Source organism: Gobio gobio, assembly GCF_949357685.1.
Source record: "Gobio gobio genome assembly, chromosome: 14".
NCBI lineage: Eukaryota > Metazoa > Chordata > Actinopteri > Cypriniformes > Gobionidae > Gobio > Gobio gobio.
The window spans coordinates 13120292-13135614 of NC_137107.1; the positions used below are offsets into that span (position 1 = coordinate 13120292).

General features: G+C 44.8%; 1 protein-coding gene across 1 annotated transcript in view; it reads left to right on the forward strand.

Moving 5' to 3' along the window:
- Nucleotides 1–10171: 10171 nt before the first annotated feature.
- Nucleotides 10172–15323, forward strand: part of gabra3 (gamma-aminobutyric acid type A receptor subunit alpha3) — a gene marked incomplete at both ends in the record, with an annotated part of 531886 nt that continues 526734 nt past the window's right edge. The window contains one exon of the mRNA XM_079834053.1: nucleotides 10172–10257. Coding sequence (XP_079690179.1) covers nucleotides 10172–10257 — 86 coding nt within the window. The remainder of the gene's footprint in view (nucleotides 10258–15323) is intronic.

A 15323-nucleotide genomic window follows, 5' to 3' on the forward strand; every position in this document is an offset into this window, starting at 1 on the left:
TAGGGCTAGGGTTTGGTTAGGATAATATATCAATTAAACTTAAAGGGTTAGTTTACCCAAAAATGAAAATTAGCCCATGATTTACTCACCCTCAAGTCATCCTAGGTGTGTATGACTTACTTCTTTCAGACGAACACAATTGGAGTTACAATAGAGAATGTCCTGGCTCTTCCAAGCTTTATAATGGCAGTGAATGTTGCTCTGTTTTTGAAGTCCATAAAAGTGCATCTATATCCATCATAACTGCTCCACAGGCTCTGGCGCTTCTCACAGTTCAAAATGCTTACGTGCTACGTCTGACGACAATGCACACCAGTTCGTCAGACGTAGCGTAAAGCATTTTAAACTGCAAGAGGCGCAGGTGCTACACTTTTTCCCTAAATTGAATACGGAAGGCGATCGGCCGGAAGCTAGATAATTTACTTTTTAAAGTTTTAAATATGGATATTTTTCTTACACAAATGCATCAATTCGCTTCAGAAATGACTTTATTTACCCCCCAGAGCCGTGTGGAGCAGTTATGATGGATATAGATGCACTTTTATGGACTTTAAAATCAGAGCAACATTCACTGCCATTATAAAGCTTGGAAGCCAGGACATTTTTTTTATTATAACCCCAATTGTGTTTGTCTGAAAGAAGAAAGTCATATACACCTAGGATGACTTGAGGGTGAGTAAATCACAGGCTAATTTTCAAGTTTAATTGATATATTATCCTAACCAAACCCTAGCTCTAAATCTACCCATGGGTAACCCTGTTGAAATATTTAAACTAATTTAAATAATTAAGTTTAAAATGACCGTGTCAGCTGTTTGGTTAAAAATAAGGTGGAAAAAGGTTGAATCAGGTCTCCTCTGTTGGGAGTACAGTTGGCTAGATGGCGCTGTCACAAAAAAAAAAAAACTAGGGTCCTAGAAATGCATTCCTGAAACTGCGGCGGTCCTAAAAGTGCAGTCTCCGGAATTGCAGGCAGATAATATTGGTTTAACCTCTAAATAGTTTGGTTCTGTGTTTGCTGTATGCAGTTTTGCATGTAATCAGAAAGAGTTTACAAGGCACTTTGAGTATTCCTCTTAAAAATCTAAGATAGTTGAAGGTTCTTTTTACTAGATTTATGGTAGACCTGCTTGTTGGGGGCCTAATATTGTTATGTCATGACCTGTTTATTGTCATCCCATGTGTGGTGATATAGACCTATGCATGTCTGCTGATGCAGCAGCTTGTTTTCTTACACTCAGCAGCATGCATATATAGGCTTCTATTGTCCATTTTCTTGTGTGCCCTGCTTTGTTAGGGGTATTATTTTGTATTTTATAAGTGCAGCAGCAGCTATTATTAACAGCAGCGTAGCAGATCTTTTCCGCCAATACCAAATAAATTAACATTGTCATATCCATCACCATGCTAAGCCCTCCGAGAGGTGTCATGACTAAACTGGTATTATTGCTATATATAGTCTTTAACACAATTCATTGTTTTTATTCAAACAAACAATTAATTACATTCTGGTGATCAGCTATAGTGTTGTATATTTGCATTATTTACCAGTTCATTCAAGTTTTATATGTAATGGTTAACCTTTCTTGTTTTGATCATGGTTTTATGGGCATGAATTTGGTTATGTTTAGGAAAAAATATATAGTTATAGTTTAGAATCTCTCTTAGAAGAAAACAAACTCCCCCCTAGGTATTTATTTGAAACAGTGGCTAAATTAACAAGAAATATAGCTTCAACTTCTGATGTTTGCAAACAGCACAGCAATAATGACTTTATGAACTTCTTTACTAGTAGGATTGATACTATTAGGGAGAAAATTATAACTATACAACCATCTACGACAGTATCGCATCAGACAGTGCATTGTAATGTTACTGAGGAAAAATTCCACTACTTCACTGCTATAGGCGAAGTAGAAATGTCTAAACTCGTTAAATCCTCTAAATCAACAACATGCAAGCTCAACATGCATACTGACTAACCTAGTGAAAGAGATGCTGCCAGAGGTCATAGATCCTCTTCCTAATATAATTAATTCATCTTCGTCATTAGGATATGTACCAACACATTTTAAGCTGGCTATTATTAAACCACTTATTAAAAGAACGCAACTTGATCCTACAGAATTAGTCAATTACAGGCCAATCTCAAATCTACCCTTTCTGTCAAAAATAATAGAAAAGGCTGTATCCTCACAACTATGCTCCTTTTTTAGAAAGAAATGGTATCTGTGAGGATTTCCAGTCAGGATTTAGACCGTATCATAGTACTGAGACTGCTTTCATTAGAGTTACAAATTATTTTCTCTTATCATCCTATCGTGGTTGCATCTCTATTACAGTTACTTGATCTTAGCGCTGAATTCGACACTATCGATCGCAACATTGTTTTGAATAGACTTGAAAATTATGTTGGCATTTGTGGAATTGAATTGGCATGGTTTAAATCGTACTTATCTGACCGTTATCAGTTTGTAGCAGTAAATGAAGAGATGTCACACCGATCACAAGTTCAGTATGGAGTACCGCGAGGCTTAGTGCTAGGATTGTTGCTTTTCACCCTGTACATGCTACCCTTGGAAGATATCATTAGGAAGCAAGGCATTCGTTTTCATTGTTATGCTGACGATACCCAGCTCTATATTTCTTCGAACGCTGACGAAACTTACCAATTCACAAGATTAACATTAACGATTGGGGTGGCATTGTCTCAGTGGTTCATGTAGGTTGTCTACAAACTGGAAGGTTGGTGGTTCGATCCCCGGTTCCACCGTACCAAGTGCCGAGGAGTCCATGAGCAGACACCTAACCCCAGCTGCTCCCGACAAGCTGGATGGCGCCTTGCATGGCTGCCACCGCCTTCGGTGTATGAATGAGTGTATGAATGGGTGAATGTGAGGCAAATGTAAAGCGCTTTGGATGTGTGACGGATACTCAGAGGCAGGATTCAATAGCAAGTAAAACTCAGTCTTTATTGACTAGAAGATCGCAGGTAAAGACAAAGTCTCAGAACAGGTAGTTGCAGGAACAGACAGCGTCAGGATGATGCCGTGTGTAAGGACCCTTGGCAGCACGGGCAGGCTGTGGGCAGCTGGGACTCGGGAGAACCGCGAGGGAGGTCCGGAAAGGGATCCACGCACACCGAGGACACAGGAACAGCAGACGACGGGGAAACACACGAGGGAACATCCAACAACGCTCTGACAACGACAATGGAGAAACAGAGAGACTAAATAGGGGGAAGGTGATGAGCTGCAGCTAGAGCGCTGATGGCCAGCCACGGGTGCGTGATGAGCCAATCCCAGGTTCCGCCCAAGACAACATACAACGCACACCCAAGAGTGAGACAGGGAATCCATGAACCGTGACAGTACCCCTCCCCCTAGGAGCATCCCTTGACGTTCCCAGCCGACCTTACCTGTTGATTGTAATCATCAATAAGGGAGTGATCCAGAATGTCCCTAGCAGGAACCCAACTTCTCTCCTCCGGACCGTAACCTTCCCAGTCCACCAAGTACTGGAAACCGCGTCCCCTCCGTCTTGAATCCAGAATGCGATTTACCAAATAAGTAGGTTCCCCATCTACGAGTTGTGGCGGTGGGGGAACCGGGACTGCCGGATTAAGATGGGAACGAAAAAAAGGCTTTATTTTGGATACATGGAAGGCGGGATTAATTCTTCTGTACGCCGGAGGAAGTTTGAGGCGGACTGCCACCGGATTAATGATCTTGGTGATAGTAAACGGGCCGATACATTTGGGAGCAAGTTTATTAGATACGGAGCGGAGCGGAATGTTCTTGGTAGAAAGCCACACCTTTTGACCCACGACGTAAACGGGAGGCTTAGACCGGTGGCGATCGGCTTTAGCCTTTGTGCGCGCGCTCCCACCTGGAGCAGAGTCTCACAGGCTCTAGTCCATGTGCGATGACACCTCTGGATAAAGGCGTGAGCAGAGGGGACCGCAACTTCGGAATCCAGACTAGGAAAAATGGGTGGCTGGTAACCTAGACTACACTCTAACGGAGAAAGGCCCGTGGATGACACTGGTAACGATTTATGAGCGTACTCAACCATAGAAAGTTGTTGGCTCCAGGATGAAGCTCCTGTTGCTCCTAGTAATTTACAAAACTCCTGCCAGAATCTGGACACAAATTGGGAACCTCTGTCGGAGACCACGTCCATCGGGAGGCCATGTAACCGAAAGACGTGATCTACAACAGATACCGCTGTCTCCTTGGCTGAGGGTAATTTGGGCAAGGGAATAAAATGTGCTGCCTTCGAGAATCGGTCCACAACGGTCAAAGCGACCATCATGCCATTAGAGGGCGGGAGGGCGGTGATAAAATCAAGCGCTATGTGGGACCAGGGTCTCGAAGGAACAGACAGCGGTTGAAGTAACCCATCAGGAGGTCGGTTAGATGTCTTACCAACCACACAGACCGAGCAAGCCAAAACAAAACTGCGAATGCCGTGAGCCATTAATGGCCACCAGAATCGTTGCTTTATTAAACTGCTAGTGCGGTTTACTCCTGGTTGACAAGCAATGTTGGAACAATGACCCCATTGGAGGACCTTAACTTCTCCGGAACGAACAAACGACTCGGTGGACCGCCGGGCGGAGACCACCTTGACCTTCGATTCGATCTCCCATGTGAGTGTAGAGATAACTATCTTCTCTGGCAAAATACACTTGGGAGTAACCGGGCATTCGGAGGAATCAAAAATACGAGATAAAGAGTCGGGTTTGATGTTTTTGGACCCGGGGCGGTACGAGAGAACAAAATCAAAACGTCCAAAAAAAAGTGCCCACCGAGCCTGCCTGGAGTCTTTTAGCAGATCTAATATATTACAGGTTCTAATGATCCGTCCATACAATAAAAGGTACCCCCGACCCCTCAAGCCAATGACGCCACTCCTCCAACGCTAACTTGACGGCCAACAACTCTGTTACCAATGTCATAATTACGTTTGGCAGGTGTAAGACGATGAGACAAAAACGTGCACGGGTGCATCTTGTCATTCGAGGAAGAGCTCTGTGAAAGAACTGCTCCTACCCCCACCTCTGATGCGTCGACCTCTATCACGAACTGACGTGTGGGATCAGGGGCAACTAAGATGGGAGCCGAAACGAAGCGACTTTTCAGTTTAGCGAATACAGCCTCAGCTGTATCGGACCACCTGAACGTCGTTCTGGGAGAGGTCAAGGCAGTCAGAGGCGCAGCTAGTTGGCTGAAGTTGCAAATAAATCGCCGATAGAAATTGGCAAACTCCAGAAACCTCTGTAGGGCCTTACGGGAATCTGGACTTGGCCAATCCATCACAGCCTTAACCTTGTCAGGATCCATGCGCATTCCCTCAGATGACACAATGTACCCTAAAAAGGAACAGACTGTGCATGAAACGCGCACTTCTCCGCCTTGACAAAAACCCCATTCTCTAGCAACCTCTGAAGCACTCGCCTGACGTGTTGAACATGTTCCTGGAGAGACGAAGATAAAATCAAAATGTCATCCAGGTAGACATATATGAATTGGTCAACCAAGTCTCTCAACACATCATTGACGAGTGCCTGGAAAACCGCTGGGGAGTTGGACAGCCCGAATGGCATCACCAAATATTCAAAATGCCCCCTGGGGGTGTTAAATGCGGTTTTCCATTCATCCCTCTCCCTAATGCGAACCAAATGATAAGCGTTATGCAAGTCCAACTTCGTGAAGATGGATGCTCCCTGCAACCTCTCAAAAGCTGAAGACATCAACGGCAAAGGATAGGTATTCTTTACCGTGATGTTATTCAGCCCTCGGTAATCTATACAAGGTCGCAGAGAACAATCCTTCTTCCCCACAAAGAAGAACCCTGCACCAGCTGGAGAAGAGGAAGGGCAGATGAATTTGGAAGCTAGAGAATCAGAAATATATTTCTCCATGACCTCCCTCTCTGGAACAGAAAGAGAGTAAAGCTTGCCCTTAGGTGGAGACTTACCTGGAAGTAAATCTATGGCACAGTCATAGGGACGATGCAGAGGAAGAGAAGCAGCACGGGACTTACTGAACACTTCCTTCAGGTCGAAGTACTCCAGAGGCACGTTAGACAGATTCACTGCCTCACTCTGAAAAACAGAACGAGACACAGACGAACAAGCAGATACAAGACAAGACTCATAACACTTATTACTCCACGAAGACACAGAGTTGTGTCCCCAATCAACCCTTAGGTTATGTAACTTTAGCCAGGGGTGACCGAGGACAACGGGAGCCAGAGGGGAGTCCAGGATGAAAAAGGAAATGAGTTCGGTGTGGTTGCCTGAAGTGATGAGTGTGAGTGGCTCGGTGGTGAATGAGATATCAGGGAGTATTTGTCCGCTAAGTGCGTTGACAGCAAAGGTGTTCTTGAGTGCAATGGTGGGTATGCCGAGCTTGAGCGCAAGAGCAGAGTCTAGAAAGTAACCTTCCGCTCCCGAGTCAAGAAGCGCTTGCCCAGTGAAGTTCTGGGCTGCCCACAGCAGTTTCACCGGAAGGATAGTGGAGGATGAGGTCTTTTCCACGGAGATCCCGCCCGACAGTAGCCTTCTCCTTACCGCCGGGCGTGGTCTTTTACCGGGCAGGAGTTTAGCAGGTGTCCAGCTCCGCCGCAGTACAGACAAAGACCACGGGATCTCTGTCTCGCTCTCTCCTCCCTGGAGAGCCGAGCTCGACCGACCTGCATGGGCTCCGGATCGAAAGTGTAACTGACCGCATCCAAAGTGCTGGCCTGAGGGCATTCGACACTCCCGTACTGAAGTTCCATCCTGGATCGATCTCTCAGCCGACTCAGACGAGCGTCCACCCTCAGCGCAAGTTCGATGAGACCATCAATCCTCTCAGGTAGTTCGACAGTGAAGACCTCCTTCTGGATGCGGTCAGCCAGCCCATGCAGGAACATGTCCCACTGTGCCTCCTCGTTCCATTTGCACTCGGTGGCCAGTGTATGGAACTCGATGGAATAGTCCGAGACTGAGTGGTTACCCTGACGGAGGTCGGCGAGTTGACGTGCCACTTCTCTTCCTGCCACCTCTCGGTCAAACACACGCCTCATCTCCGCCGATAGCATCTGGAACGAGGAACAGCAAGGATGTTGATTTTCCCACACCGCCGTCCCCCATAACGCTGCTCCTCCGGAGAGAAGCGTGAGGACGAACGCCTCATTGGATGTCTCCGTGTTGAAAGTCTGAGGTTGTAGAGCAAAAAACAGGGAACACTTTGTCAAGAATGCTCTACAGTAATTATTCTCACCGGCATAACACTCTGGTGTGGGTAAACGTGGTTCCGGTTGCCGTGGTGTAGATGGCGTGGGGGGACTTGGCGGTGGGTTGGGCACAGCGGGACTGGCATCTTGTTGCATCTGTTGGGTCAGCTCGGACACCCGTGCCACCAAGGTCTGAACTTCCTGTCCTCTAGCAGTCAGATTCGCCTCTTGTTGGTTCATTCTGGCATTGCTGCTGGCCAGGAAGGCGTTGATATCAGAAGCACTTGCTGAATCCATTCTTGGTCAGAGCGTTCTGTGACGGATACTCAGAGGCAGGATTCAATAGCAAGTAAAACTCAGTCTTTATTGACTAGAAGATCGCAGGTAAAGACAAAGTCTCAGAACAGGTAGTCGCAGGAACAGACAGCGTCAGGATGATGCCGTGTGTAAGGACCCTTGGCAGCACGGGCAGGCTGTGGGCAGCTGGGACTCGGGAGAACCGCAAGGGAGGTCTGGAAATGGATCCACGCACACCGAGGACACAGGAACAGCAGACGACGGGGAAACACAAGAGGGAACATCCAACAACGCTCTGACAAAGACAATGGAGAAACAGAGAGACTAAATAGGGTTAAGGTGATGAGCTGCAGCTGGAGCGCTGATGGCCCTGCCATAGGTGCGTGATGAGCCAATCCCAGGCTCCGCCCAAGACAACATACAATGCACACCCAAGAGTGAGACAGGGAATCCGTGAACTGTGACAGGATGGCCGTAGGTCTGTTAAAAAGCACTATATAAATGCAGTCCATTTACCATTTACCATAACAGAATGCATAGCTGATAAAAAATTTGATGACTAGTAATTTAATAAACAACTTAACTCTGAAAAACAGAATTTTTAATTATTGGAAAAAAACCTTCACACGCAGTAGTAACCTAGAATAATGTCTAACACTTGATGGCTGCTCTGCAAATTCCTCGTCATCAGTTAGGAACCTGGGTGGGCTCTTTGATACCAATCTTTTATTTGAAAGCCTCATTTCTAGCATCTGTAAAACTGCATTCTATCTTAAAAATGTATTTAAATTACGGCACATGCTTTCAATGCAAAATGCTGAACAGTTAGTTCATGCATTCATGACCTCAAGGCTAGATTATTGTAATGCTCTACTAGGTGGTTGCCCTGCTCGCTTAATAAATAAACTGCAGCTGGTCCAAAAGGCAGCAGCTCAAGTTCTTACTAGAACCAGGAAGTATGATCATATTAGCCCAGTTCTATCAACACTGCACTGGCTCCCTATTAAACATCACACACATTTACATCTTGCTTATCACTTACAAAGCACTAAATGGTTTAGCTCCACAGTACTTGAGCAAGCTCTTAACGCATTATAATCCTTCACGTCTATTGCACTCTCAAAATTCTGGCCAGTTGATAATACCTAGAATATCAAAATAAACTACAGGGGGTCGATCCTTTTCCTATTTAGCACCTAAACTTTGGAACAATCTTTCTAGCATTGTTCGGCAAGCAGACACACTCTTGTCAGTTTAAATCTAGACTAAAAACAACTTTCTTTACTATGGCATACACTTAGAACAATATAAATTTCTATTAAATGATTTTTAGGCTGCATTAACTAGGTCTGCTGGAACTGGGAACACTTCCCATAACACCTGATGTAGAATGGCGTCTATGCTAGTGTTAGACGCTCTGATTATCCTGAGGTTTACTGTAGACTGTGTCAACTAGACTCTCCCCTGTGAAGGCCTCCTTCCCTTCTCCTCTGTACAGATAAAAACAAATATTCACACATACGTATTCGACCTTGCTTGCCTATAGGCTAAACACGTAATCATTGTGTACATGCCATCGCTGTTTTCGCAGATTCACCTTTTTGGGGTTTCGCGGGGATGGTGGTGGTATTGTTTCAAAACCTATTTCATGGTTTGCGTTCTCCAGCCACCAGGTGCTGTTGCCATGGGGATGGGCGTCCGGAACGCATTGGGGTTTTTCTGTTTTAGCTGAGGATGGTGTTGTTTAAATGGCGCCAAATTGAAGAACTGATCATTTTTCACAACAGAAATTAATCAATCAAAAACTTACTTTAGCGTTGTTCTAAAGCAAAATTAATTTCATAGTATCACTGTAAAGCTGCTTTGAAGCAATCTGTGTTGTAAAAAGTGCTATATATAGATGAAGGTGACTTGACTTGACTAGAATATAAAAAATATATATTTTATGTATACTATTTTTATATACTACTGTATATTTGTTGTATACAGCACTTGCTTCAAGAAATGACTCTTAACAGTAACTGATTTGTCATTGTTGTTTTGACCATCACTGTCCAAAATGTGCAGAAAAAAAGGAAGGATTCACACGACTAACATGAGGCACAGGTGGAGCATATTGGTCTACAGCACAATTGAGAAGCACAGGGACATGAGCAAAGATTGTAACTCCGCTGGTCTATTTGAGACTTTGTTTTTGTTTTTTGTTCTGTTCTTTAAACCTGATGCTCCAGATGTGTCATTAAACCACAGTTACAAATGCATACTACCATGAGTGGACTAATTGTCTAAATTATCTAATGTTTTTTTTGTGTGTTTTTTTTATTATTATTGAGAACTGTTACACAGTACCATATTTTAAAAAAAAATCAGCTTTACTAAAAATATTGGTATTGTATCGGCAAATACTAAAAAGAATATTAGTACTTGTACTTGGTCTCTAAGAAATGGCATTGTGCATTCCTATGCACATTAATACTTTAGACAGATTACCTGCGGGCAGCAGAGCATCATTCGTATTTGACTCTCACAATGACAGAGGGACAGAGCTTGTGTGCCATATTCTCAAAGTTCTCCACTTTACTAATTTGCTTGTTCTCACCAACCTTACTCTCTTCTTTCTGCAGGCTTTCAGGACAGGGCTTTCAGTGATATGGCTGCCATTCTCCGCAAGCTCACAGCACGCGTCCCCTGCATGTGGATCTTCCTCATGCTTTTCGACCCCAGCTCGCAAACCGGGTAGGATGACTCATCAACCCTCCCCATCTAGTCGCACTCTCTGCCTTCTCTCTTTTTCCCATGTTGCAGGCTCTAGGGATGCATTGCAGCTAATACATTCATTAATAAGGTTGTATTACTGTGCAGGGTCTTTTACGATCTTCAAAATGCCATCGGAGCCAACCGTAGTTGGCTGTAAATCCCTCGCACAAACTGCCATGAATTGGATTTTCGGTGGCGGAGCGGGCTTGGTTACAAGTGTGACTCAATAACCTGGAAAGAAACTGATGCTGGAAAAACCTGTGGGATTCCGAGACGAGTTTAGCCTAGATTGCATTACAGTGATGCCAGTTGGTTTTTACTGCTCATTAGCTCACTCGTACATGTGAGAATTGTGAAGGTACATATAGACAGGGATTTTGGGAAAAAGGGATTTTGTGTTTGCAATCAAGTGCCAGAGCTAATGGTCTTCCAAAAGTAAAATACAATTTTAAATTACACATGACCCCTTGTTATGCCCGATTCCAAGTGTTTTATGTGTGCAATCCTAAAGGCCTTGATATACTTCAATCAAAAATAAGCTGGTATAATGTAATTTAGAACAAAATGTGGTCAAATTGAAGTTTGTTTGGAGTTTTTGTTTGGGTGGTTCGCTGGCTATGGCAAAAAATAGGAGTGTGTTCTCTGGGGCTCCACCTTCTTTGAAGTGGAAATATTTTCAGATTTATCTGTCCAGCCCGTCGAGGTGAGACACGAATAAAAACATGAACACACTGGAGAGCTGCTTTATAGTTGAAATTGAAATTGTAATCAAAAAGTTTTCGAGAGTTCCATATGTAAAACTTATTTAATATGCAAAGATGTTAGCCAATCATAGCAGTGGGCGTTTACATTGAAGTTTCACAGCAGACACGCCCCTTCCAACAGAGCGTTCAAATCAGAGGGCTAAAATTATGGTAGAAAATTTCAATTTTTGAAAAATCATATTAACATTATAAGTGCACCCCAGGAAACGTTATAAAAAAAAATGCAGTCCATGACCACTTTAAATAAAATACTCTTTTTTCGTTCTACCAAGTCCATTGTTCTACCAAGTCCATTGGGAGTCCATTGTTGCTATAGTAACAAACTGCACTTTTACGTGCATGCATATTATTGACAGATAAACCATGCACTCTTATTTTAATGCTGTTGTTAATGTTGAGGTTATTTCATCTTTGTGCAATGTTTGCTTCGTACATTTAGTTTAACCGCATTGTTAAAGAGGGCAAGCTTTACCATTCAACTAAAGTGTGCGCATGCATTTTAGACACTTGCATTATGTTCTTGCTCCAATGCAATAAGTGCGTCCTTGTATGAGCCGAGTTTTCTACAGGGTTTCCACGGGTCTTAAAAAAAATCTTTAAAAATCTTAAGAATTTACTGTATAATGCAGATATCAGAATTTGTCAAATTTTGGGTGAATAAATCAAAAGTAAGTCATTACATTTAAAGGGTTAGTTCACCCAAAAATGAAAATTCTGTCATCATTTACTCACCCTAACTCACCCGTAACACTTTCATTCATCATATAAAACGATCAAGTCTCTTCAAAAAATTTGGAATAAACTGCTTGATTTGTATGGATTAGTTTTACAATCTCTTTATGATCTTTTTGAAGCATCAAAGTGGTAGTTGCTTAGACTGTCAATGGAGGGACAGACATCTTTCAGTTTTCATTAAAAATGATCTTCATTTGTGTTCCGAAGATGAATGAAAGTCAGTCAAATTTAATTTAACTATTAATGCAGAGTCAATAACAAAATAAACTATAGTGTAACGGGGTATGTCATTATGGGAAGAAGGAGGTGCGAACCGGCAACCGTTTGACAACTTTAATCAATAAAACAAACAAAAAGGAAGAGAAAAGGAGCCGGAAGCATGAGGAGCGACAGAGACAAGAGAGGGGAGAGAGGAGAAAAAAATGAAATAAAATAATAATTTTGGTCCGGTTCCCAGACACACTGCTGCTCGGTCCTCAGCCAGCCGAGAGGATCTTCCTCGCGGTGCCATGCGAATGATGCGATGGTACTGGACGCTCGGTGGACAGTGCCACATATAGTAATACCATACTATACCATTGATATTACTCAGTGCTCTGGTAATATCAATGGTATGACCCATTTCAGGAGCTGCCAAAATTGCAATTTAAAATCTTAATATTAGCATAGCTCACTTACATTCACGAAAATATTGAAACGTTAGCAAATATTGAAACATTACTGACTCAAAACACCATCAAAACACGATTTAAATACCCCGCCTCCCAGCTGAACTGGAAGTTTTGATTATTGCCTGAAGCGCAGGGCTCCACTGCAGTAGTTTGAAAAGTGCCCAAATATCATTATATCAGTATATCAAACTTATATAGCCCCCGAGAGAAGAACAAAAAGAACTTTGCAGTGAGTATATCAGGCCCTTAACTGAGGCCTAAATCCAGAGCCATCATACCAGATCATAACTTGGTAAGTGTTTAATAGAGAATCATTATACTGCAGATTTCTAGCTGCTTATGAAGATATATTTGGCATTTCCTTAGTACAGCGTGTGTGTTGCCAGATATGCTCAGCAGGCATCTATTCATCTGGATCCTCACCATCTTTGTCAGAGTAATTAGTCAAAGAAGAACATTGATTGGAATCTACCAATTCCATCTGCCAGTAACATAAGCAAAAGAGAAACACATGCACAAGAGAGCAGGATGAAAGAAGCATCTGAGATGAAAGCGGAAGGATAGCAGACGTTAATTTTAGTGCCGCCTCCCCTCCCTCCACCCACCACACACACACACACACACACACAATATGCAGTAGGGGTCACTGAATGTGATGTCCTTGCTTTGGGAGCAGAAATGTATTTTCCACTATGTCAGCAGATTGAAAATGTACTGAATTTGATTCAGTGTGACATCACAGCACCAGTCTCCTAGAACATCTATCACCATTAAAAATAACACCACCTTTTTTTCACAAGATGATTTCAGTTGTTGAAAAGGCTGGCACAAGTTTGACGTACTGCTCGCTCTGTAGATGATGCTAACAGAAACACATTTAACACCCATTTTCCCTTTTTTCCCACAAATGTTGTCAAGAAGAATCAAGTTCCCTTTCAGTCGGTCACGTTCGACGTACGTCTGAACTGACAGACGAACGTCGGAACTGACCGACGAATTGGGATCTATTTTCAGAGACCAATTTACTTCGAGTGTATTAGAAACGAGCCAATGGACATTGGCATGCGGTTCACGCATTCCATGCACCGCCCCGCATCGCGGGTATAAATACGGAAGTGGAAGTACCGCATATCGCTTTCAACTTCGGAGCCGAACACTGCTGTTATCAGCCTATCTGTGTTTCTGCAAGAGTGTTTACTTACGAGTCTGCTCGAGGAAGGAACTCCAGAACTGCTTCTTCAGTGCGGGTGTCACGGCATGTTACAGCGAATTGCCGCCAAAGAGAAACAACAGCTGTTTTCACAACTCGCTGGGTGTTCCATTGAGTGCTTACGACGGTGTCACCTTCGCTGTGCGCTTCGGTGACAGCTCACGACGGCACCCAGAAACACGGTTTGAATGACATCTTGAAAAAGATGCGCTTCGGCGCTAAAAGAGTAGTTTTTCCTTTCTAAAAGAGCTAAAAGCCCTGCGTCTTTTTCAAGATGTCATTCAAACCGTGTGTTTCTGGGTGCCGTCGTTATCTATCCTCAGTTATCAGACACGATCGCTGTCTCACGTGTTTGGGCGTTCATGGATGAGGTGGCTTTCATGGATGAGTCATGTCCGCACTGCGCGAACATGACCATTGCAGTATTACAGTCTAGGCTCCAATACCTCAAACGGGGTGGAGTCCCATTGCGCATCCCCCCATCTAGTGGTCCTCCCGCTGCAAAGCAGAGGGCTACTACTTTGGCTGATGCCTTTGGTGGAGACCTGAGGGTCACCGTGAGGGCACTCCCGCCGGGTCAACAGGCTCCTCTGGCCCCTCGCCCCTCTGCTGCGCCGGTAGAGCTTCCGGAAGAGCGTCCTGGTCCTTCCCATGGGGGGCCAGCCGTTACTTTCGGGGCTCCGACAGAGGACATGATTTCGATTGCTGCATCGGAGGATGAGCTAATAGACTCTTGAGATGAGGATTCGGCTCCGTTGCCCCCTTCTGGTGCGGTAACGGTGCCCGAGTCTGATCCAGAGCTCCCGGCTATGCTTTCCCGGGCCGCCGCAAGTGTCGGGCTCGAGTGGAACCCTCCACCGTGTCCCGAACCCTCGCGGCTGGACGATTGGTATCTTGGGACGGCCCGTGCTGCTTCTCAGCACCCCGCCCCAGTGCCTTTCTTTCCGGAAGTGCATCAGGAGCTCACAAAGTCGTGGTCAGTGCCCTACAGCACTCGCGCCCGATCGACTGACTCCTCCATCCTCACTACCCTCGATGGTGGCGCGGCCAAGGGTTACGTGGAGGTCTCCCCAGTGGAGCGGGCGGTAGCGATGCAACTACGTCTGTTGTGCCGTTGGTCCCGCTAGTTCGGTTCTTGGGGGCCTGGCTAGGTCTCCCCAGGCCGTCTCGCTGGCTCATCCGTACCATCAGACTTGGCTATGTGATTCAATTCGCACGCCGGCCTCCCAAGTACATGGGCATCCTCTTCACCACCGTGTGGAGCAGCGATGCCCATGTCTTGCGGTCCGAGATCGATGTCCTGCTGGCGAAGGACGCGATCAAGCCGGTTCCTCCAGCCAATATGAGGTCAGGGTTCTACAGCCCCTACTTCATTGTACCCAAGAAAGGGTATCTTGGACCTGCGCATTCTGAATCAGGCCCTGCACAAGCTCCCGTTCAAAATGTTAACGCAGAAACGCATTTTCGAATGGATCCGTCCTCAAGATTGGTTCCCAGCGATCGACCTGAAGGATGCATACTTTCATGTCTCTATCCTTCCTCGACACAGACCATTCCTACACTTTGCGTTCGAGGGGAAGGCATATCAGTACAAAGTCCTGCCCTTCGGGCTGTCCCTGTCGCCTCGCGTCTTCTTGAAAGTCGCGGAGGCAGCCATTGTTCCGC